Raw genomic sequence first — 25,109 nt, 5'->3', positions numbered from 1 at the left:
TGAAAGGTTAGGATACCTAAATTGCAGATTAGCAATTTAATTTCTGGGAGTAAACAATGGCTAGGTATCAATAATGGCCCCTTTGCATGTCGATTTCTTACGTAACATGAACAGCAAAAGAACCCACGCGCGGTGACTTTTTCCTTGCTGATCTTTGGTTCCCTTGCAGTCAGGGGTGGAGCTAGGTACTGCTAGGGTGATGCATTGGCACCAGTGTAAATCAGAATTTTAATAGTAATTGTTTTAGTTTAACCATATGTGCATATGGTGAATTAAACTCTAGAACTAATATTACTTTAGATTATGTATTTGGTACACCGTAAATTAAGTTCTCGTTTCGCTCCTGCTTGCAGCAATAGCTCATACTTCAGAGCTACTGGTCGAAGTACAGCAACTAGCTGTACAAACGACAAAGTAATGGACCGTGGTTGGCTGCCTCCATTAGAGAGCAAGTAAGCTGTTAGACTCAGTTTACGAACATGTTTACAGCAGTGGCCTGAACTTGGACATGATTCCTGAAGCAAGTGTTAAGATTTGCATAAAATTTTACTGTTGTTTAGACTTTTTTCCGGTTCTCTTATTGGCCCATTCGTCTTTGTGCGGTCCAAACCCACTTGGTGGTCTTATGGGGGAGGCGCATCAGGGTAGCTAGACGGTCTGGCTAGGAAACAATCACATGAGAGAGATGGTGGCGGCTAGTGGAGAGGCGGCAGCGGCACAACCACCTCCGACTCTCTCAGGGTTATGTGTTGGAAGGCTTCGCTGCTGCCTCTATAGGGGGGGGGGCTTCTTCTTTCGGTGCAGACTCAGAGAAAAAATCTTTTCCCCCCATCTACTTTCACCGCCTTCTTTGATTTTGGTCCGTTGATCTGAAATTGAGCCGAGTGCGATTCTGGTGTTCAGATCTTCGGTGCTCAGGAAATTGATTGGTGGAGGTGTTGTGTTGGTGCTCCTCGAAGATGTATTCACCGAGGCTCGCCCGTACCTATAGTGATGGTACGATTGAGGTGTGGTATCTCCGTCTTCTTCTCACCGGCGGCAACTGGCGGGTGATCGGATTTCTGGGACAACGGCTGTTAAGCCGTGCCTTGCCTCGTTTATTGACTTATTTGATTGCATATCACTGTGAGTATTCAAGTTTTTCTCTCTTTCTATGTTCTGGACTGCACATATGCTCGATGATGATGATGAAAGCCATTGAAATTGGGCGTGTAGTGTAAGTACAATAGTCAGAAGCAGGATAATTCTCTGTTTACCTTACCGATCCAGGTGATTGTGCTATCTGTGGTTAGTTACTCTCTAGTTTAGACTTGTATACCGAGCTCTATCTTATTTGTCTCTATGTAGACGGCTAGTTTACTTGTTTCCTGGTTTCAGTGCTGTTGGTATTGGTTGGAACTGTAGAATTTGATGATTTAGTCTCTTTTGATCTGTTGGTCTTCAGCTTGTTTAACTTCAGTTTGCATAGCCTATTTCCTATTGTGATTCTGATTTGATCAGCATCACTGTCCTGGATAAATAGTTTGGTTTCAGAGATTTTTTTTTGTCCAATTCTGTCACTAGGTGTGATCTTAGCTGCACGCATAAGTTTTGATGTATTGTGTGATTAGCTTAGGAGCAGAATTTTAAGTTTCGAGGCTAGCTGTATAGAACCATATGAGAGCAATATTTCATTCTATTATCTTACGGTTCAGTACTGTCTTTTATATATATGATGAATGATCTTTCTATTTATACACTTATGGTTCATTCTTGCAAGTTCATGTATATACTTTATATTCCTCTGAGCTTTTATCATATTTTTTTAAAAAAAATTTAGATACATATACTCTTATTATCGAACGTATTACTACAGCAAGTGGTCGTAGGGTACGCATTCCTATCGCGAGCTCTGATGACGGGCAAAACGCTGGCTTTTGACGACCCTAGGCAACTAAGAAGGAACAGCTTGTTTTAGGTTGAAGTCTTTAGGCGATCCAATGCAAGAGCAGCGGTCGACTCACTACACCATTTAACCAAAAATACTGCTAAGATGTATCTATTACAAGTTGGGCATGTATCCATTCTTATGGGGAGAGAATAACATTTAGCCAAAAAAAATTGCTGAGATAACTGAGCCTCCATAGTTGCCATGCACTAATCGGCATTTTTAATTTGATGTATTTTCATAATACATGCCTAGTCATTCAACGATATAGTCGTTGGCCAATGCAGAAGATAAGGTCATATATTAGCACCTGATGCAATGCTTGAGTTCACTTTTTTTTTTTTTTGAAAAAGAAAGCTTCATTAACTCTAATAGTTGCTGATACAACCACACAAAAAATTAACCTTGATCTACTCTGCATCTCTCTGATGCACACGGCCAAAATCTAAAATACAGCAAAATGCTACATGAAAGACAAAGCATAGTAAAGTCGAACAAGATGACAACAGATCTCTTCTTGGCTTCGGTTCATAAATGAGCTGTGATTCAGTTCGTAAATGAGTTGTGCATCTCAAAATTTAAGAATAAGAGGCAGGCCATGGATGCAAGTACCTTGAAGCTTCTTATTTATTTGTGGTCCAGTGCTTACTGCTCACTGTACCCAGTAGTACTATCAGGCTTAACCTAATGTAGCACAGATTTTCATGGTTCATTTTTTTTGCAGTTTAAGTTTGAAAATATGCATATTTCTTGGACAGACTGTTTTGATTGCTGCTAGAAAACTAAAAGTACCATGGGCTACTTGCCAACTTGGTGAGTTATTTACCAATTTGTGAGGAATCGATTCTTCTAAAAAAAATTGTGAGGAATCTACATGCTCGTTAGTCATTACTAGTTGAAAGAGAAACCGTAGCACAGGAAAACTGGGAAAAGCATGTGTATAAGGAGTATCATTTCCAAACAGTATTCAAATGCTCAGAATGATACAGAAGTAAGGATGTTGTTTGAACTTTGAAGAGCTTGTGCGGATAGCAGTTTTGTTTTTCAAAGAAAATCAACTAACAATATTCAAAAAAAGAATTGCACCTGACGAAAACGTGAAACTGCAATGATGCTATTTTTCAGAGTTCCACGTAGCATTGAAATTTGCCAAGATTTTATTGATATATTCAGAATTACTTGTAATATATACTATGTCCTTCTTTGATTATGTGCACAAATTAATTTTTTGAATACAGAAGAATCCCTCTTCAGATTTTTTTTCTAGATGTTAGCGCGGCCGGCACCTTCAGATGGTTACATATGCAAGATCACGCGAACAGCTGTATTAAACAGAATCTGAATGTGAGACAAAAAGGAAATACCAAGAGACAACTTTTTCTGATTTTGCATTTCTTATAGAGCAAATACACAAGAAGATGAGATGCCAACACCTAACAGTACATCCTTGCCACTGTAGGACTTAGGAATAAAAAGTAGTTACACAACACACAGAAGTTAAAGATGGAGACCGTCAGTAGCTTCCTGAACTACCCTATGTACATCAAAGAATCGTCAATCCTGCAAGCTAGAAACTGAAAGATCAAATCAACAACACCTAGAGTCAGTCAATGGTCAGGAAGAACAGCGAAGACAGCAGCAGGAGATCAGTCATGGTAGCAGAGGAGCATGACGACGCATCGCCGGATGATGTAGAGCCTGGCCTTCTGCTCCCTCAGCACCCTGCTGAGTCCTCCTCCCCTCTGCTTCCCCTGTCCACTCCTTGGCTTATTCATCCTGGCTGAATGAACAGAGGCTCCGAGGGTGGGGAGCTCGGCAGGAAGACTCTGTGCCACTGCTGCTGGATCTGCTTCTGCTGTGGTGTGGTCAAGTGAGAGAGCATCTGGTAGGTTTATATAGGAGGTGAAGTCTCGCATCTTTGCCTGGTTTATTCACCATGGCTGCCTAGTGCCTACTTGTGCATATCATAACAACATCTTGGAAGGGGCATTATACCCTTTCTTGGAAGCGGGAGGCTGCCACTCCACAAGCACATGCAGCATCCCGTCAAGTTGCACGAACTTTGATGCCGTTCTAGGGGACAATGCCTCCTGTTGACACCGAATCGATTCCGTAATTAGGATTACGATGCTTAGTAGCTCCCTCTGGGATTCATGTCCTGCAAAATATTCCTACCTGCTATATATGCTAGTGGCTTTTTTGACATGAAATTGATTCCATGAAGATGCAAGTAGCTAGGCAACTCTGTTTGCAGAACTGTTTTGGACGGCTGCTCATTGTGCACACAGTCTTCAGTCTTTGTAAGGTCGCACTATTCTAATATCAGAAATTCAAGGGAGTATTTTTCTATTCATGAAATAACGATTTTGTTGAGCTATCATTAGTATGGTGCCGTACAAGAGCATGCATCTGAAAAGGAGTACTAACCTGAACTGCAATGCTGAGCCAAGTTTAAATTTGGATAAACTTCGAAAACTTATTCACATCGAAACAGCTGAATCTTTTCATGTTCATTGAGCACGGAAGCACGGACATGACTTGCAGTTTTCATAGCCGGAACTGATTAGGCAGCAGAGACTCCACGCATCGCTGATGCAGTCGAGTGAAGCTCCATCTGCTCGGGTCATATGACAATCACATGCTCGGATACCATGCTTAACCTGCATTTTCGTGCAGCTGAAAGGTCAGTGATTAGGAGCGTATTATTGCCGTTCTTTTACGGGTGGCCGTACGACATCTTCGAAAACCACAAGTGTCACATGGGGGCCGCGTCTGAACACAGCCAGCCTTCGCCACCTCAAGGTGCCTGCTTGGTGTTGGTGCTATCTAATTATGTGAGCAGGCAGGAACAGCTAGATCCATTTTGTTTCAGACTAGCAAAGATTCATATACATGGTTGTTCCCATGTTTGTTTCAGAAAAGGATTAGTCATGAATCATCAGGAGAAGATCTTTCATGTATCTTGTGATGTGTGTGGTCATGTAACTGAGAAATTCAACACTGCTGATTGTGCATCCGTATTTTCAGGACAGGATTCTGACTTTTGTTCAATGTAAACTGAGACAATTTTCAGGACAGGACTACTACTTTCCAGCACAAAGATTCCTGAAGTCCAGAGCGAAAACAAAGGAGAAATTTTTGTTTAGTGCCCTAACCAACTATATGATATCTTTGAATAATTATAGGACAAGCATATAGTATATCATTAAAGATGCTATCTACAAGTTAAATGTATAGAAGGATCCTAATCATCCTAGGGAGTAGGGACAAGGAATCATATCTAGGATACCTGAAATAATAGTATATGTGTCATGACATAATTTTGATTCATATTCAAAGGAAATTACATCATGACTCATTTTTGAGACAATATCCATACTTCAAGTCAAAACAAAGTAGCAAAATATACATGAAAGGAAAAAAGAAAATGCTTATGTGCTATTCCACCCTGCACTGTGTGCTTCTTTTTAGATAATGGAATACAATTATCCCAGCCTTCAGCATCCTGCACTATGTGCTTAGTTAGGTGACCTTGCGATCTGGCTGATGAACTATACTATCCTGAAACCTCTAAACAATAACATCATCAAGATTTCATTCCATGCAATGCCCATTTTATTCTCCTTTGACTCTGCAAATTAAATCAGTTGTAGTCAGAAGCACAACAATGTCACACCCGGTTTAAAAAAACAAACCAAATGCATTCTACATGTATACCAAAATCAAGTTTCATATATGCGGCGACTTCATAAGTGATAACATAACAATGTCATCACATAGCGATAAGATTCATTATAAAAGGACCCGTAGGTCTTAAAAAACACTAAAATAACTTCCAGCGGTAGCGAATCTTTCATCCATCCACAGGCGTTGTCCGGGGAGCGCCAGCCTAGAACATGGTCTTCAGGTCGAAAACTTTCTTCGCCTAGAACTCATCATCCATCATCCGGGACGTCCTCGAAGTCTTCACCTTCTGAGCAGTATCAAGAGGTTGGGAGAAGACAAGCGTGAGTACATAGAGTTCAGCAAGTGTGAAACAATATAACATGAAGGGTTAAGGCAAGAAAGGCTCGACTCAGGTTGATTGCATCTATATCATCATAATCTAGGACTCAAAAAGGACTTAGCAATTCTATTTACTATGTGTGACGACACCAATATTAAAGAAACATCTCATCGAATTCCATTCGACTACTAGACTCACAAGATATCCCATATCCGGCTACCAACTCATCAGGGTACCATCGCCTAACTACCCAAAACCACCATCTAAGATCCTCACTAATCATAAAGAAGTCCAAACCCGCTCTTGACCGTGAGCACAGTTGGTCAATCAGTTTTATACTCTGCAGAGTCTGCACACTTTATCCATAAGTTGTGATCAACTCTTTTACCGATACTCATCGGTACCTTACACACTTTTGATGTGTGCATCGAGAGATCACTACAAGGCCTTTACAAGGTGTATCCAAATCCGTAAACACCCACTAAGGTTTCACCGCTAACAGGGATTCCATCCATTGCAGAGATCTTCTCTTGTACCACTCAACCGTTCACATGGAAAGTACTAATAAACCTTAAACATGGGATTCATATTGATAAGCATGCATTTAGAGAGTAAAAAACACACTTTCTTATAATAGGATCAATGTGATCAAGGACACTTGCCTTCAGCAGCGGGTTGCTCAAAACTTTTCAAAAGACTGGTCCTGCAGATTCACGAACTGATCGTCTCCTAATGCAATCACGCACGAAACAAATAAGTACAAACATCTAAGAATAATACACTAAACAGAAGCAAAGTGCTATAAAAAGCCTACTAACAGATAATACTCGCTGTACGATCGTGTGAGCGCAAGAAACGCCTAAAACAGAGCTTGTAAAAAGTTATGAGGGTTTTAAGCTATAAGTGCTTTTTTGAAAAAGAACATGGGCTAATTTGTAAAAACAGAAAGTTCTGGTGCTTATTTGTAAATTCAGGGACCTATTTGTAAATAAGTAAAAGTTTAGAGGGCTAAAAGTAAAATAACTGTATTGACAGGGGCATAATTATGAAAATAGTAAAGTATAAGGTCCTAAGTGCAAGATCACCTAATTTCAGAGATTAAAGGATTTATTTTTGAATTGAAAAACCTAATTAATGCATCAGCGGGCTGACTGGGCTCATGTAGGTGACATGGCCGATACGTGGCTGACGTGTGGCGCTGACGTGGATCACATAATCTGACTGGGCTTATGTGCCACATGTCAAAATCATATTGTCTCACGAAGGGGTATCCGAGCTTCTAATCGCGGTCATCCATCTATGATCGCTTGACCGAGAGTGGTTATGGGGGACACGGCCGAAACATCACCGATGACGCTCGATAAGGAGCTAAGACCTACCAAATGCGACGGGAAGCAGCGTAAAATAGAGACAGGGCGACGGGGAGTCTCACCGAGGCTTCACGACGACCGAAGATGGCTCGGAGATGGATGACGATGGCGAGATGACGACGACGATGATCGGCGCTTGACGGGAAGGCGGGTACGACGATGAGGAGGCGAAACTGAGGACCGGGGAGGCTTTCTGGGGGTCATGCAGTGCCGAAGAGCGGGTCAGTGGGCGTCGGGACGCTACCAGGCAAGCTAGTGACGGAGAGGAGCGGCGACGCTTACTGGAGCTCAGTGGAGATGGCCGTGCAGTGGCGGAACGACATCGAGGAGTGGCGGAGAAAACTTCCCATGCCCCTACAGTGCCGATGACGTCCCCAGACGCGGCAGGGAGGGCTTGGGCACGACGATCAGCGACAGCGGAGCTCCGAGCGGCAACAAGGGTGGCTCTGCGAGACAGGGTTGAGCGGGGATGGGGGAATTGGGAGCACAGCAGGGTTGGACGACATTTATAGGCATGAGGGAGTGCATGCCGTTACGGAGACGTGGGGTGTGGTGTGGGGCGTGCGTCGGTGGTTTCGATGGGCGACGGTTACGAGCACGGCGCGCAGGAGCGGGTGTGGCTGGAGTAGAAGAGGGAGATGATAGGCGAACTCGGGCTGTCGTTGAGAGGGAGCTAGAGAGTGGGTTGGGCTTTGGCTGGACCTCAAGAGCGGGAGATGGGTTGGGCCACAGCAAAAAAAAGGGGAGTCACAAACAAGCATGAATAGATTACCGAGGGCTTGATGCCCCAACTCTCAACTCATGCACAGAATGCATGCCGGTTGAGTGGGAGGAGGTTATTTCTTTGGATTTGATTTGTTGCAAGAACAGCTTAGTTACATTTGACCGCGATAAATAAGGACGTTGTGTCCATGTTATGTAAGCATCCCACGATCAGCGAGATTTTATTCCACCGACCTGCAAGTAGGTGAGGAGAAGGCCTGTAGCATCTGGTTAAGATTGAGACAATGAATCGAGAGAGAGAGAGGAGTTATAATTTTGGACATTGAGGTGGGCTCATCAGCCTGTAAAGCCCGCGATTAAAACTCCAGTCAAAGGAGCCCAATTTGGACGGGCCATTACTATGAACAGTGTAGGTTAGTTGGCCCATGAGCCATGGTCACATGAGGTTGGAAGTCTACTCTATAAAAAAGAGTATTAGAAGGAAAACTCTCTAGATGTTCCAGAGGCCACTAGGCGATTCGACCGGCCCTCTCGCCTTCGATGGCCTCCCGGCGTCAGAGGAGAAGGGTGGCCCGGTCCCTCTGGTGATTAGTAGTTTTTTTCTTGGTATTTTAGTTGCTAGGTTACTTTTTTAGGCTGTCTCGGTGGATTTAGTGTGAGATACATTGGTGCTTTTGTTTCTCTATGGCTTCTCCAGTTGTGTGAGGTTTGTATGTGCGTTTATGTTACTTTTAGGTGAGATGTTCTTTATCCTATGTTCTGCAAATTATTGTCTTCGGGCCGTCGATTCTCAGTCCAGCAGCGCCGAAGTTATCGTCTGGCACTCCATCTTTGGTGCAGCGAGGGTGGAGGTGTTATCTTTTTGGGTTATTTAGTCAACTGACAACTCGGGGTCGTGTGATGCTTCGGGCGTCTGATCCCATGTCTCTCAATAAGAGCATGTTGAGTCTAATGTGCTTCTCATTGTGGCAATAAAACACTTAAAAACTTCTTCGCTGGGATGAATTTCGGCTTCAACTTGCAAGCTTGATGGGCCCTCTTGACAATTTTTGGTGCGGCGGGGGTTCGTTAGGTGGTTGCTTTATTTGCCGATGACAAAGACGACCAGGAGATCCTTGCAAGGACTAGGTGTGACTTTTGTTTTTTTCACAAGGTTGTCTTTATAAGGACTGCAATGTAATACTTTATATATATGTGTGAAATACAACCTGTTTTTTTTTAAAACACTAGAATTACAATGAAGATGTATAGTGTGCACACACTACACACGACATGCAAATACGCCTCTTATGGTTTATCACATGTCCAACACGTGTGCCACCACGGACACACGCTTCAAACATTGAGTGCACTCGTATGTGCGTAAATAGGTAAGTTGCACCCCACAACTCTAAACGTGAGTATATTGGTGCCATCTTACAAGCCATCTCATGCATTAACACGTAATCTTGAAACGATTAAACAGATAACTCATAAAGTGAATTGTCTTTTTTAGTTGTCTCGTAGTAATTCCACAATATCTTATTTTGTGCATATAATAAATGAATATTATAAGTTGTGTGGTAATGATAACTCATACAGTTATGCGAAAGTAGTTTCATAGTTTTAAATTTTAGCTTATGATATTGTTGCTTCGCAAAACAATGATTTCTTTCTCTCACCTCTTTCTTTCCTTCACATCACCTAAAATCCTATGGTATTGCATAAGATGATACATAAGATGGCTAACATGTTCCAATGTACTTACCCTAACACTCATCACAAAGTATTTTAGATGAAGCAAGTTTTATTTCAAAATGGAATAATGTTCCGGTCATTGCACCGAGCATGTACATGTAACCAATGCATTGAAAAAAAAAAAGAAAACACACACAAAACTCAGTATGCACAAAGTAACACTGAATTTCAAACCAATAACTTCGACTGATAACCACAATGCATTATATGTCTTCAAATCCTATTTGTTGCTATTTCCACCATCCACATAGCTAGGGCTGGATGAAAAACTCATAGCTCATGAGTTGGCTTAGCTTGTTTTCGGCTTGCCTCTATTCAATTTTAAACGAGCAAGCTGAAGATTTAGCTTGTTTAGCAAGCTGAAGATTTAGCTTGTTTCGTTAGCAAGCTGATTCAAGCTAGCTTGCGAGCCAAGCAAGACCCATGTAGTTAGCCTTGTCTGTTACGTGATCATGGGCTCGGAGACTGTATTGCTGGAGGCCAAAGTCTTGAAGTGTGGCACCAGACAACATACATCCCGACCTGAAATGCAACCGAGTGGATTTGTTCCCCATGTTCAAGACGCCACCACTCCTGCTCAGTCACTCCCTCACCACGCTCGCTCGACCACGCCCTTGCCTGTCGAAGCCCATGCTTGGACACAACCATGCTGCCAACGCGCAGACACGCCCGTGCATGGCTGCTTTCCCACTTACCGTCGCCAAGGCATGGATGCACCCACATGTGCTCGCTCCCCAGCAGGCGAACGCCCACACAGCCACAACTCTGAACGTCCGCCATTGCAGGTCACCTCACCCCACAGCGCGTGCCCACTCCCATCATATCAGTTGTTTTTATATTCAGCTTATGAGCCTAACGAGCCAACTCATAAGCCTAACCGAGCTAGTTTTTTTACTCATTTTGTTAACCAGTCAAGCTAAACTAGTTTGTTAAACTAACGAGTTGGACCAAGCCGAGCGAAGATGAACCGAGCTAGCTCGATATCTAGCCCTACACATAGCTTAGAAAACACGAGCCTTCAGTGACCTTGATGACTCCAAAAATCCGATGTCGGCCCACAAATAGAAGAAGAGAAGGGGTACATACCAATGCCAACCAACTTGGAGATGGCATTAACAACCTCTCCGCCGGTCGACCAGAACAACATCAAATATCCAAGCCTTCACACATAAATACTACCACTAAGGCAACTCACAAGCATCCATATCGAGCTCTATTGGCAATTTGGCACCCAGCACAAGCTATGGTTCCAAATCCCATCGAGTGCTAGAATTAGTTCATTTGCTACTTAATGTACTTGAATCAGGGTTCGTTTGGTAAAGCTCTCTCTGATTCAAATTCTCTACGGGGAGTGATTCTCTGAAGGAAGTGATTCTGTGGCTGAAAGTGATTCTGTGGCTGAAAGTGATTCTCTAAAATAAAATATATGGAAGAAGTAATTTTCTACGGGAAGTAAATCAGAGGAAGCTGCTTTTTTTAAGCTCTCCAAATTTTAGTTTATTTCAGAGAATCACTCCCACGGATTCCACTCATAGAACTAAAAGCTGAAAACTAATGTTTAACAGAGCTTTTACTGATTTCAGCCGAAAAACTGCTCCAAAAAACTACTTTAAAAATTCTGTTAAACAGACCTCAATCATGCAGTGATGCAAGTAACAACAGAAGTGACAGCACTAATTTGCGCCCCAGATATTTTTCTTAACCGCGCAAACTTGACCAGTAGTTCTACGAGTCAAATCAGTGCCTAGGAATTGACCAGCGTGTCGCACCGGAGACTGAGAGCTGATTCTGGCCACTAGCTCACTGAAGCTGATGCTTCACTCTATGTCAATCTTCCCTAGCCACAAATTATGGCTTGCCCGTTTTTGTATTTTCCCCACGTACCTAAAGTTAAACAAAATCGTGACAGTCTGAGCTGTTCCAATTTCCATCCATAATCTACTCCAGCATGCACTGTTTAGTAGCAGTATTTGTGAAAGTCGCAAGCATATAAGCGTTGCTATAATTGCAAAAAATATTTCCAAATATCGTGGAAATTGAACCAAATATTTTTTTAAGCACAATCGAACAAAATCTTATGATTGTAAAATTTGCCATTTAGTATGTTTGGTTTGTATCTAATATTGCCATGTTTAAATTTAGAATATGTTTATCTTAGCTTAAGATTATGAGAATCCAATTCACTCTGTAAAATTTGTGGAAGTTTCTTCCTACCAAATTATGAATTATATAATTTTGTAGTACAAATTAACTCGTGAATGGTGATAATCAGCTTTTATTTTGTAGTCCAGTTTATTTGGTTAACTGTCATAACTATATTAAGTTATACTTTATTAGTCATCTAGTCCACACTTCGTACATTTAATTTTTTAACTAATTTTATCATATTTATAACTAAAAATTTATTTACCATATTTTTTTAGCAAGCCACGTTTAAATAAGTTTAGTCATGACAAGGCTATCCAGAACCAAAATCTTGCAAACTTTGAGTCCGCACGCCCGGCCAGAGCCTTTGTTTACAACCGACAGGTGGACCCGAGGCCACGTGTCAAGCCCATCCGATCCCACACGTTTGGATTATCTCTCGACGATAACTGGGAAATCAAACGAAACTCACACGGAAGAATAAATTGCGCGAGCCACAATTTTCGAACAAAAGAAAAAAAAAAGGAAAAATCCAAAATGGCCGCTAGTGGCCTTGGCCTCTCCACCTCCTTCCTCCCCGGCCACGACACCCTCCTCCGGCGCCGGCGGCTGGGGCCGGTGAGCCTTTCCGTTGCGTCGTTCCGCCCGGTGACGGCGGAGCTCGGCGGCGCGGCGGCGGAGCTGGGGCGGCAGCTGGTGGAGGCGGTGGGCGTCGGGCTCCCCTGCACCGTGATGGCGTGCGGCGACGTCATCTACCGCAGCACGCTCCCCCGGAACGACGGCCTCACCATCACCGCCCCGGGCGCCGCGCTCGCGCTCGCGGCCGTGTCCTACCTCTGGGCCACCCCCGGCGTCGCGCCGGGCTTCTTCGACATGTTCGTCCTCGCTTTCGCTGAGCGCCTCTTCCGCCCCACCTTCCGCAAGGTGTGCACGTGCTTCGATTCCGGGTCCTAACTCTTATACCGCCTCGATTCGTGCTGATTTGGTGCTTGGGCAGGACGACTTCGTGCTCGGGAAGAAGCTTGGGGAGGGCGCGTTCGGGGTCGTGTATAAGGCGTCACTGGCGAACCGAGAAGCAGCGGAGAAGGTAAAGGCTAATATTGCATCCGCATGTGACGGCTTCAATTGTGTAAAATTCTGGCAGCTAATGGATATTTGCTGCTTGCCTTAGACGAGAAAGTGGAGTAGTGGGGTAAATTGAAAGTAGAAATGCTGTGCACCTGGGCATATTGATTATTGAAAAGTGCGTGCGTGATACTAATCTCAGAAAAGGGGAAGAAAATTAATTGTGCTCCTGAAGGAAGTGGAAAAAATGTGTGGGTGCACGTTCAATATTGTGGTCGGTTGGTCACAAGAGGGAAACTGTGCACTGATTCCAGTACAGCTAAAACACTGGAAATTTTATGAAACAAAGCTATCATACTAATGGCTGTGATTTCTTTTGTTCATCTTGAAGCAAGGGGCTGTGGTCGTGAAGAAGGCAACAGAGTATGGCGCGGTGGAGATATGGATGAATGAGCGTCTCAGTAGGGCATGTGCTAGCAGCTGTGCAGATTTTCTTTATGGATTTCGTGAGGTATACTCTCAGTTAGGTGCTTATGTTGGAGCCTTTTTTGTTCACCTGGCCCCTTCTTTTCTCTTAAGTCTTAACATAGGATTTAGTCCAAAAATGGACTTAGCTTTCTTTACTAGAATTTGATTGATTCCTGAAACTCGCATTGCATGTTGCTTTTTAGAGCAAAGCTAAAGGTAAGGGAGCTGATGAGTATTGGCTAATTTGGCGTTTTGAAGGCGAGGATACACTTTTTGATCTCATGCAAAGCAAGGAGTTCCCTTACAATGTAAGTGCTACAATCAAGCTTACAATCAGTCTTACGTCAGTCAAGTTGCTTCCTTCATAAACTTCAGTTGAACCAGTTTCTTTTCTGAGGTTTGTCATGCTATTCGCTTGTTTGCATGAACTGCAGTTAATTTAATTGATTATCGCCACCTTGATATCGAGAGCTTCTCAGTTATACTTGCTTGCACTGTGTTGACTTGCTGAGCTGTACTATAGAGATCAAGTTGATTAACCAGTTTCAATCTCCTTGATATGTTATCAGTTGTATTTGTTCAGGACTATGCTACCTTAATGGCATAAGCGTAATTTGTTTAGCTCATCAGATTTCATTAGCTTCAGTTTATGATCCTTGGTTCTAGTGTTTGTGGGTGTCCTTGGTCGACTTGGCCTTGTTGATCCAGCTTCTTTGTTTTGTTGTTTTTTGTTAGCTTTGTTTTGTCTATTTTCTGTTTTTTGTTCTTTGTACAGTGTACCTTCTTTATTCCTTCTTACTATAATGACGGGTAGCTCTCTTGCCGGTTTGAGGAAAAAAAAGAATAGTGACTCAGATATGTCTTCCTTTTGTGACGTTAACATTTTCATTGCATGGCGAATTGGCAACCCTTTCCTTATCATCTATTGGTGATGAGACAACTTAAACCTTCCATGTAACGTGTTCTAGATTCTGAGTCAACAGAAGCCACACTAATTTACATTGTCATGAAGCAGCTGTTCTTAACAATTACAGTTCAAATTTGGTCGATCAGGTGGAGACAAAGATTCTTGGCGATGTCCAAGACTTGCCAAAGGGAATAGCAAGAGAGAATAAGATCATTCAAACAGTGATGAGACAACTCTTATTTGCTCTTGATGGACTTCATTCAACGGGGATTGTTCACAGAGACATAAAACCCCAAAATATTATATTTTCAGAGGGTAACAACAAAACATCAGTTTGTTTGTAAGAGAGTCTCATGATTAAAATCTTTTGAGTCAATTTTTCATATTTTGTCTTTGATAGGATCACGAACCTTCAAAATTATTGACCTTGGAGCAGCAGCTGACTTACGAGTAGGCATCAACTATATTCCCAATGAGTTTCTTTTGGACCCAAGGTACTCAAAAAGACACCTTCGTGTTCATGAACTGAATAACATGCCAAAATTAAAGAATAATTTTCCCACCACCCACAAATTTGACCTTTTGAAGTTGTTACTATGATTTGCTAATATGGTTTGACTAGTAATTTGGTTTATTCTTTACCAATGCTTTGAAGGTATTCTGCACCAGAGCAATATATTATGAGCACACAAACACCATCTGCTCCTTCTGTTCCAGTTGCAACAACTTTGTCTCCAGTCCTGTGGCAGGTATTCTTTAAATTAGTCACTAAAACATTTTTTCCTTTGAGTCCTCATTGCTTGAGCTAATGCAGTAAACCTTTTCATTGACAGCTGAACCTTCCCGACAGATTTGACATATATAGCTTGGGGCTCATATTCTTACAGATGGTAAGTTACTATAGGAAACAGCATGCATCTAAAAGAAAATAGATAGAGCACCCTTATGTATTAAAAATCTGAATATTAAGCTATTTAGATGGAGTACCTTTATGTATTAAAAATCTGAATATTAAGTTATTACCATGCATGCGAGGTGTGGGTACATCTCTAGAGCACACAACTAGGAAACTTTAAATGTTTAGTTGCACGACAAGCTCTCAAACTGTCCTTCCAATATCCATGGTGAATCTTCTTGTCCATTGGTTTGAATGTCAAAATACTGATCTCCCCACCACACTACACTGCTGCTTGGACTGGCTCTTCTACTCTGTTAATCTCTTGTCAAAACACCTTCCAGTTTCTAACTATTTGCTTCCACCGACTACTGCATTAGTTATTACTGACATGCAAGTTTGTGGCATTCGCTGATCAGGTTATTATGAGTTATGACTAGTATATCACACGTGTCTCCGCATATCTTTAGTCCATGACCATGATATATCACATGCATGTATGTTTTCCTCTCTTCGCTCGACCTCCTTTTCTACCTCTGCTTGCTCAGCTAGCATGTACATTCTGCCCATGTCATCTTAATATATGCGGAACATGTTCTGCAGTTAGCTGCATCCCCACACACTGCTTCAGCTAGCACCATCCATATGTAAGGGACACCAAACATGACATGTTTAGGCTGCCATTTTCAATACATGATTTTTGTTTCCAGAATTTCATAAAATATCTTGTAGTTGTTAACCTTTTTTAACTCAACATTCTTTTGTAGGCATTTCCCTCATTAAGAACTGACAGCAGCCTCATACAATTTAATCGCCAACTGAAGAGATGCGATTACGACTTAGAAGCTTGGAGGAATTTGGTGGAACCACGAGCTACTGCTGAGCTTCGCAGGGGCTTTGACATCTTGGATCTAGATAATGGCATTGGATGGGAACTCCTCACATCCATGGTCCGGTACAAAGCGCGGCAAAGGACAAGTGCTAAGGCTGCACTGGCACATCCGTATTTCAACCGTGAAGGCCTTCTTGGCCTCTCTGCCATGCAAAACTTAAGACTGCAACTGTTCCGGGCAACCCAAAAGGACTACAGTGAAGCAGCCCGATGGGTTGTCGGCCTCATGGCAAGATCAGGAACTGAGGCAGGAGGAGGCTTTACAGAAGCACAACTTCAAGAGCTTAGGGTACGTCCGTATGCGTGACATCGTTATTATTTTTTAGAGAGTATGACTGCATTTTTAGAACATACAAAGAGATTTAAAGCAGGAGCTGTTGCATCGGTTTTCCGACAAACATTTCGTTTCGTTTTCAAAATGATGCGGACAAACATATGATCTGCCAGGAGAACACTGACCACCTTTGTTTTTTCTCTTATCTGTGTAGGAAATAAAACCAAAGAAAGGCAGCGCCCAGCGGAACGCGCTTGCTTCCCTGCTGCGCGTGCAGAGAAAGATCGTGAAAACGATCAACGAGAGCATGGATGAGCTTTCCAGCCAGCGCAAAAGCATTTGGTGGAGCCGGTGGATACCGAGGGAGGAGTAGGCTGTCACACCTGTACATTGTTCACTTCTTTGTAGAAAACGTCGCCCGTTAGCAATGGTATAATATACTTGTTGTATAATTTGCGATATAATGAGCATATATATATAGATCCCAGATAACAAATACAATGAGCAGAAGGAACTTCTGAGCAAATACAAAAATCTAGCAAAGAATTCTGTAATACTGAAATAACAGAACCTAATAAAATTGCATCTGAAACTGAACTGAATTGGATTTATTGCAATGGCTCTCAGATCACTAATATCAGTTGGCCTCAAACCTTCAAGAGTTTGTACCATAACTGATCTGATTAACATATCATCAATTAAATTAGAATATGAGATCACACCTAGATAGCATTCTTGATCTAGTGTGCTCTGAACATGGCATATACTTGGGCAAAGGAACAGCACCTGTATAAACAGATGACTACACAGCAGATGAACCAAAATTTTAATCAACAGCATAATCCAAAGATGACAGAAACATCTCAGAGACAGAAACATCCCCATGGCATGCTGCGGTCTAAATCAGATCTTCAACTCTCACAGCACAAATAGATCACAGCATGATGTTCCTGCCCAAGTATAGTGCTCCAGACAGTGACACCAAGAGAATAATGCTAGATCCAAAAACTGATATTGATCTTGCCGAACAAATTCAAAACCAGGTCACTGTCTAAACTAAACAGAGCATCAAGAATGCATCTATTGTACTCAACATTCTAATTTAATCTCATCAAAATGGATCATCACAGAGCATGGTAATAAGAGCACTCTACAGTTCAGATCAGAGAGGGAAACTCACAGAGAGAGTGAAGCAAGTGAATCAGTCACAGAGGATAAGCACGGCGATGAAGCCGCTGCCCCAGAAATCCAATTCGCCGTCGTTGACGCCGATGTGGAAGACGGAGGTACAAATCCTCACCACACCGCTGACGGCGCGTGCGGGCGAGCCTAGACAATCGCAGCACCAAAAGCTCCAAACACAGGACTCCCTCACGGATTCCTTCCTGAATCAAATCACAGCCCAAGCCCCGCTCAGGTGGACTAGCCGATGATTCCCAGAACCACCGAAGAAACCAGTGAGGAAGAACAGAAGTAAGAGGGGAAAAAAACTCATGCGCAGCAGAGGAGGCCGGTGTCCCCAAATAGCAGCCGCGCACCGGCGCCTTCCAGCCCCCGTTCCCGAAGGAAACGGAGGCAGTTGCGCCGGCCGCCGCCAGAGCACAGCAGCCGCCAGCTTCTCTCCAGGGCGCCCAGCTTTTCCAGGGTTGTACCGAGCGCAAGAAAACCTAGGCGCCTCCTTTAGCCGGCCAGCCAAGAGGCTCGGCCCAAAAAGAAGAGGAAGGCCTCACAGAATGAGCCCATTAGAATTTTCAAGAAAATACAACAATCCCCACCAAAATTTTAATGTTGGTAGCATTCGGTTTAATATACAAGTTTTGAGTATAGTGTACCTTTCGGGTTTGAACACTATACCTAGTCATATAGACTTTGGCTCAAACAGACAGAGGAGGATTACACCTTGATCCTCTATCTTGGTGTAAGAGCTTCCATCCATATAACACCCTGTACTAGGCTGCTTAGCCTTTAGCTCTCGGGATGGACGTTACGGTCATGTCCGAGCACCTTCTATTCATGAGTGTCTCTTAGAGAAGTACCCGGCTTCTCTGTGATTGCGACCACACAATCACACTCACATAGGTGAATTCTCCTAGATGTCCTGTAGGACGACATCTATAGCTATTCGGCGCTGAATTCATTAAGAGCTATTAGCTCAGCCTCTCCTACAGAAGAGCAAGACAACAAATGGGATCGATTTGCTCTTATATCCACACAGCTTGTTATCCTAGAGCCTAGTTCACGGGATCTCCGATCTCCTAGGATAGGTTACTGCCGGTGTGGACCTTATCAGTGGGTAATAATCCCATTCCTCTTGACGCTGCTTGAATGACTGTTCTAGCCATTCCTTTTGTGAAAGGATCAGCCAGATTCCTTTCAGACTGAATATAATCCACAGCGATTATACCCGTCTCTAATGCATGCCTTAGCGACTTAAGTCGCCGTTTTATATGCTTCGAAGACTTCATATTGTCCTTCCTACTCTTCACCTTAACCAGAACGGTTTGATTATCGCAGTAGGTGAGAACAGCCGGAATTGGTTTATCCAATATCGGCAGGTCAGAAAGGAGTTCTCTAATCCATTCTGCCTCTACAGCTGCTGAATCTAGCGCCACTAGTTCAGCCTCCATCGTGGAGCGAGTAAGGATGGTCTGTTTAGATGACCTCCATGACACTGCTCCGCCTGCTAGAGTGAAAACATATCCACTCGTAGCCTTCATGTCATCCGAGTCACTGATCCAGTTGGAATCACTGAATCCCTCTATGACTGCAGGATGGCCAGAGTAGTGAATCGCAAGGTTCTTTGTCCCCTTCAGATACTTGAGAATCCTTTCCAATGCTATCCAATGATCATCTCCTGGGTTGGACGTATAACGACTCAACCTGCACACTGCATATGAGATGTCAGGTCTAGTTGCACTGGCCAAGTACATAAGAGAACCTATCACCTGCGAATACTTTAACTGGTCTTTTCCATGACCTACATTCTTCTTCAGCTTAGTATTTGGATCATAGGGCGTGGCTACAGACTTACAGTCTATCAGACCAAAGCGTGTAAGCACCTTGTCCACATAATGGGATTGACTGAGAGTTATCCCATTCTCGCCCTTTTGGAGCTTGATGTTAAGAATTACATCAGCTTCTCCCAGGTCCTTCATATCGAAGTTCTGAGATAGAAAAGACTTAGTCTGGTTAATCATTTCTATATCTGTCCCAAATAGCAATATGTCATCCACGTATAGACACAGAATGACACCTCGACCCCCACCATAGCGATAATACACGCACTTATCGGCTTCATTGACACAGAAGCCGACCGAAGTCAGTGTAGTATCAAATTTTTCATGCCATTGCTTAGGGGCCTGTTTGAGACCATACAGGGATTTGATTAGCCTGCATACTTTACGCTCATGTCCTGTTACCACGAATCCATCTGGCTGCTGCATATAAATCTCCTCATCCAGCTCTCCATTAAGGAAAGCGGTCTTGACATCCATCTGATGCACAAGGAGATTATGCGAAGCTGCCAATGCTAAGAGCACGCGGATAGTCGGTAATCTGGCTACAGGAGAATAAGTATCGAAGTAATCCTCTCCTTCCTTTTGCGTAAAACCCTTAGCCACTAATCGGGCCTTGTACTTTTCTATAGTACCATCAGGTCTCCGTTTTCTTTTAAAGATCCATCTACAGCCGACCGGCTTGTACCCAACTGGGAGGTCTGCCAACTCCCAGGTTCCGTTAGAGATGATAGAATCCATCTCACTACGGACTGCTTCCTTCCAGTACTCCGCTTCTGGTGAAGCGTATGCCTCTGAAAGGTTTCGTGGTTCATCATCCACGACATAGGTGACAAAGTCATCTCCCAGTGATTTTCCCGTTCTTTGCCTCTTGCTCCTCCTAGGTTCCAAATCATGAACCGTGTCATCAACACTCTGAGGAACATGGATATCAACTGAAAAATCATGGGATCTAGTCTCCTTTGCTCTCATGGGAAAAATGTGCTCAAAGAATGTCACATCCCGAGACTCCATTATGGAGTTAACTGCAATGTCTGAGATCTCAGAATGGACCACCAGGAATCTATAGGCTGTGCTCTGGTGTGCATACCCTAGGAAGACACAATCGACAGTCTTTGGTCCCAATTTCCTTTTCTTCGGCAGGGGAATATGAACTTTAGCCAAACAACCCCATGTTCGAAGATAGGACAGATTCGGTTTTCTCCCCTTCCATCCTTCATAAGGGGTTACCTCGCGATTCCGAGGAGCGACCCTGTTCAGGACATAATTTACTGTGAGAACAGCCTCACCCCACCATGAGTTAGCCATACCAGAACTTTGTAATAAGGTGTTAACCAAATCACAAATTGTTCGGTTCTTTCTTTCGGCTACTCCGTTGGCCTGTGGTGAGTACGGTGGTGTGAATTCATGGATTATACCACTTTCTTCACAGAATTCGGAGAAATCCCTGGGAATATATTCCCCACCTCTGTCAGACCTCAGTCTTTTAATTGTCTTCCCCAGCTGGTTTTCCACCTCGGCCTTATAGATTTTGAAGTATTCTAATGCTTCATCCTTTGTTCTGAGCAAATAGATATAGCAGAACCTGGTAGCATCATCTATGAGAGTAAAGAAGTATCTCTTGCCACCTTTTGTTAATATTCCATTCATCTCACACAGATCAGAATGGATCAACTCAAGCGGCGAGGTGCTTCTCCCCTCGACCGAGATAAACGGTTTGCGGGGCTGCTTAGCTTGCACGCACACCTCGCACTTGTGGCTCTTATCATAGTTATATGAAGGAATAAGATCCATCTTGCTCAATCGCACAATTGCTTCATTATTAACATGACACAAGCGAGAATGCCAAATATCAATGTTCTTATTAGAGTACGAAGAATAGAAAATGTTTGCAGAGCTATCAAGAATAGAAATGCGGAACATGCCTCCGCAATCATAGCCTTTCCCTACAAACGACCCACACCTGGTCATCACTACTTTATTCGACTCGAAGACTAATTTTATTCCTTGCCGGCACAGCATCGATCCACTGAGTAAATTGCGGGTCATGGCAGGTACAAATAGCACGTCCTTCAGGACAAGAGTCTTGCCAGAAGTCAACTTCAGGCTCACTTGTCCTACTCCGCGCACTGCTGCCGAGACCCCGTTCCCCATCAGTACGGATCCACCATCTGCGCCCTGAAGAGAAGTAAAACACGTCTGATCAGCACAAATATGCCTTGTAGCACCTGTATCAATCCACCAACTTGTGGAGTCAGGTGAATTTGCCATATAGGCCTCAGGTGCATACCCACTAGTGGAGTCGCCTTTGCCAGTATCATTGGCCATTGCGACCGCCACATTTACTTGGGCTTTGGCTGCCTTCTGCTGCTCAGGTGTTGGCCCTTTGCCTTTACGATTGCGGCATCTGTTGGCTTTATGATCCAACTCGCCGCAGACGTAGCAGATAATCTCGGGTTTTTTCCTCTTCTTCATAGCATTGACCTTCGGTCCCGAAAAACCAGGTTTGGTCTTTTCTTTCTTCGCATTCTTGCCAGGATGGTTCTTGTGTTCGACAAGGTTTGCTTGAGCAGAAGCCTTTCCCCCACCATAGCCTGCCTTGGACTTCTCCTCGACATTTATCGCTGCAATGAGCTCATTAAGAGTCAATCGCTGCTTCAAATGCCGACGTGCAGTGACAAAGTCACGCCAAGAAGTAGGCAGCTTGGCCAAAATGGCATTAATCTGAAAATTCTCCGGGAGGACACAGCCATACTGGCCTAAGTCCCGCACGATCAGTTGAAGCTCATGGATTTGTTCCATGACTGATCTGCCATCTCCCATGCGAAAGTTCAGATAGCTTGCCACCATGAAGGACTCGTTGCCGTTGTCGCTTTCAGCATACTTGTCATTCAGCTCCGTCCACACCTTCCGCGCTTCCCCGAAGCTCACGTACACGTCGAAGAGCCTGTTCGACAGAACGGCCAAGAGACGTGCCAGGGCAGAAGCATTTGCCTTCTCCCAACGGGCCCTTAATGCGTCAAGACGCGTTCTTTCAACCTCGTCTAGCACGGCTTCCCCTTGGGGGGCGGGCGGCTCTTCGGTGAGGACCCAGAATAAACCGAGCTCCATCAACCACAGCCTCGTCCGGGCCTGCCAGCGCTTGAAGCCGGTCCCATCAAAGCACTCAGGCTTAATTGCGTCAGAGGACGACGGAGGAAGAGCAGAGGAGCTAGAACTAGCCATCTCAGAAGCAAAAATTGGATTTCTGGATTGTTGTATAATTTGCGATATAATGAGCATATATATATAGATCCCAGATAACAAATACAATGAGCAGAAGGAACTTCTGAGCAAATACAAAAATCTAGCAAAGAATTCTGTAATACTGAAATAACAGAACCTAATAAAATTGCATCTGAAACTGAACTGAATTGGATTTATTGCAATGGCTCTCAGATCACTAATATCAGTTGGCCTCAAACCTTCAAGAGTTTGTACCATAACTGATCTGATTAACATATCATCAATTAAATTAGAATATGAGATCACACCTAGATAGCATTCTTGATCTAGTGTGCTCTGAACATGGCATATACTTGGGCAAAGGAACAGCACCTGTATAAACAGATGACTACACAGCAGATGAACCAAAATTTTAATCAACAGCATAATCCAAAGATGACAGAAACATCTCAGAGACAGAAACATCCCCATGGCATGCTGCGGTCTAAATCAGATCTTCAACTCTCACAGCACAAATAGATCACAGCATGATGTTCCTGCCCAAGTATAGTGCTCCAGACAGTGACACCAAGAGAATAATGCTAGATCCAAAAACTGATATTGATCTTGCCGAACAAATTCAAAACCAGGTCACTGTCTAAACTAAACAGAGCATCAAGAATGCATCTATTGTACTCAACATTCTAATTTAATCTCATCAAAATGGATCATCACAGAGCATGGTAATAAGAGCACTCTACAGTTCAGATCAGAGAGGGAAACTCACAGAGAGAGTGAAGCAAGTGAATCAGTCACAGAGGATAAGCACGGCGATGAAGCCGCTGCCCCAGAAATCCAATTCGCCGTCGTTGACGCCGATGTGGAAGACGGAGGTACAAATCCTCACCACACCGCTGACGGCGCGTGCGGGCGAGCCTAGACAATCGCAGCACCAAAAGCTCCAAACACAGGACTCCCTCACGGATTCCTTCCTGAATCAAATCACAGCCCAAGCCCCGCTCAGGTGGACTAGCCGATGATTCCCAGAACCACCGAAGAAACCAGTGAGGAAGAACAGAAGTAAGAGGGGAAAAAAACTCATGCGCAGCAGAGGAGGCCGGTGTCCCCAAATAGCAGCCGCGCACCGGCGCCTTCCAGCCCCCGTTCCCGAAGGAAACGGAGGCAGTTGCGCCGGCCGCCGCCAGAGCACAGCAGCCGCCAGCTTCTCTCCAGGGCGCCCAGCTTTTCCAGGGTTGTACCGAGCGCAAGAAAACCTAGGCGCCTCCTTTAGCCGGCCAGCCAAGAGGCTCGGCCCAAAAAGAAGAGGAAGGCCTCACAGAATGAGCCCATTAGAATTTTCAAGAAAATACAACAATACTTACTTCCTACCGGCTGGTGACTGGCCAGTAAAATTTGTCTGAAAGACTGCAGTTCACGCTGCATAGATGTAAATATTTTGCATATGCATTGAGGCAAAGCTTATGAGATTCTTACTATCAAAAGTTCATAAACATTCACCTGTGCTTGATTAGTTCGTGAATCGTGATTGGGGTTTCTAGTAGCTTGCTGCTCTGGAAGTATCTGTGGCACACGATTCCATGACAGGTCACTTATATGGCGGTACCATGGTTGGCACCGCAATCTTTTTAATTGTAGCAAGACTGCACCTTGTGATGACTGACTGCTGAGTGTAGTTTATGATCCTGTTGTACGATTTTGGCCCTTCTCTATTGTCAGCCGAGTGGTCCTCCATGGACCATGGTCCTCTTCTTGGGTCATTTTGCCAAAGGTGGTCGTTGTCCAGAACTGCAGAACATGTCGACATGGCATGGCAACAGATGCCTGCCATTTCTTCTGCAAACAATCCAAGATAATACTGCCAGCTGAGGTAGGTACTGTATACTGTAGTGTATAAAACTATAAATGACAGAAGCAATGAATTTTCCTCGTGCAATGTTGGTGAAGTTATTTCTGCCATTTGTGTGGTTTCCTGCTTGTTTTTATTCAGTTATGATGTATTGTTGCGGGTATATATTAACTCAGGGGAATGAAATTTTCTTCTTTTAAAGGTTTAATTTGGACCTTGTAAAAAATACCAGCAAAACTGAATCAGGTATTCAGGCCCCAACTAGTAACAACCGAACTCTATCTAGGAGTTTAGGAAGTACAATTATTGCAGCAGAACTCCTGACCAGTGCCATTTATCAAGCTAGCAACAGCCATAGATTCATGGTTGCTTAAACCTAAATCTGAGCAATGATTGGACACCAGTCATTATAACGGAAAACAATATTGTCATTGGTGTCAATTTTATAGCCATCCTTTGTCTTGTCTTTATGTAGCAACAGGTCAATGAACCAATGATCACACCGGAAGGCTGAAAAACTATGATGGCCGTCAGATTGTTCAATTTCCCATTACAATTCAGACCGAAAGCAACTGTTGAGGAAACATCACAGGAAAACCGTTCATGTCCTTTTCT

The 25,109-nt window shown here is 43.6% G+C and overlaps 1 protein-coding gene across 1 annotated transcript; it reads left to right on the top strand.

Annotated features, from left to right (window-relative positions):
- The first annotated feature begins 12,392 nt into the window (after nt 1-12,392).
- On the top strand, nt 12,393-24,144 carry LOC133884782 (serine/threonine-protein kinase STN7, chloroplastic-like). Its single transcript, XM_062324332.1, has 11 exons — nt 12,393-12,832; nt 12,906-12,995; nt 13,365-13,484; nt 13,645-13,749; nt 14,495-14,663; nt 14,749-14,842; nt 15,004-15,097; nt 15,182-15,238; nt 16,011-16,424; nt 16,624-16,852; nt 24,008-24,144. Exons 1-10 carry the CDS (start codon nt 12,446-12,448, stop codon nt 16,780-16,782), a joined length of 1,689 nt encoding a protein of 562 aa, XP_062180316.1. The 5' UTR covers nt 12,393-12,445; the 3' UTR covers nt 16,783-16,852; nt 24,008-24,144.
- The last annotated feature ends 965 nt before the right edge of the window (nt 24,145-25,109 follow it).

Source organism: Phragmites australis, chromosome 11, assembly GCF_958298935.1.
Source record: "Phragmites australis chromosome 11, lpPhrAust1.1, whole genome shotgun sequence".
Lineage (NCBI taxonomy): Eukaryota > Viridiplantae > Streptophyta > Magnoliopsida > Poales > Poaceae > Phragmites > Phragmites australis.
Note: the sequence above shows the minus strand (reverse complement) of the source record. Positions and strands in the feature narration are given on the sequence as shown.

Bases quoted from the DNA above. Each gene is read 5' to 3' on its own strand.
- LOC133884782 (XM_062324332.1), top strand. From the start codon at position 12,446: ATGGCCGCTAGTGGCCTTGGCCTCTCCACCTCCTTCCTCCCCGGCCAC. The intron at 12,833-12,905 runs GTGTGCACGTGC...GTGCTTGGGCAG, and splicing joins TCCGCCCCACCTTCCGCAAG to GACGACTTCGTGCTCGGGAA. The intron at 15,239-16,010 runs GTAAGTTACTAT...ATTCTTTTGTAG, and splicing joins GGCTCATATTCTTACAGATG to GCATTTCCCTCATTAAGAAC.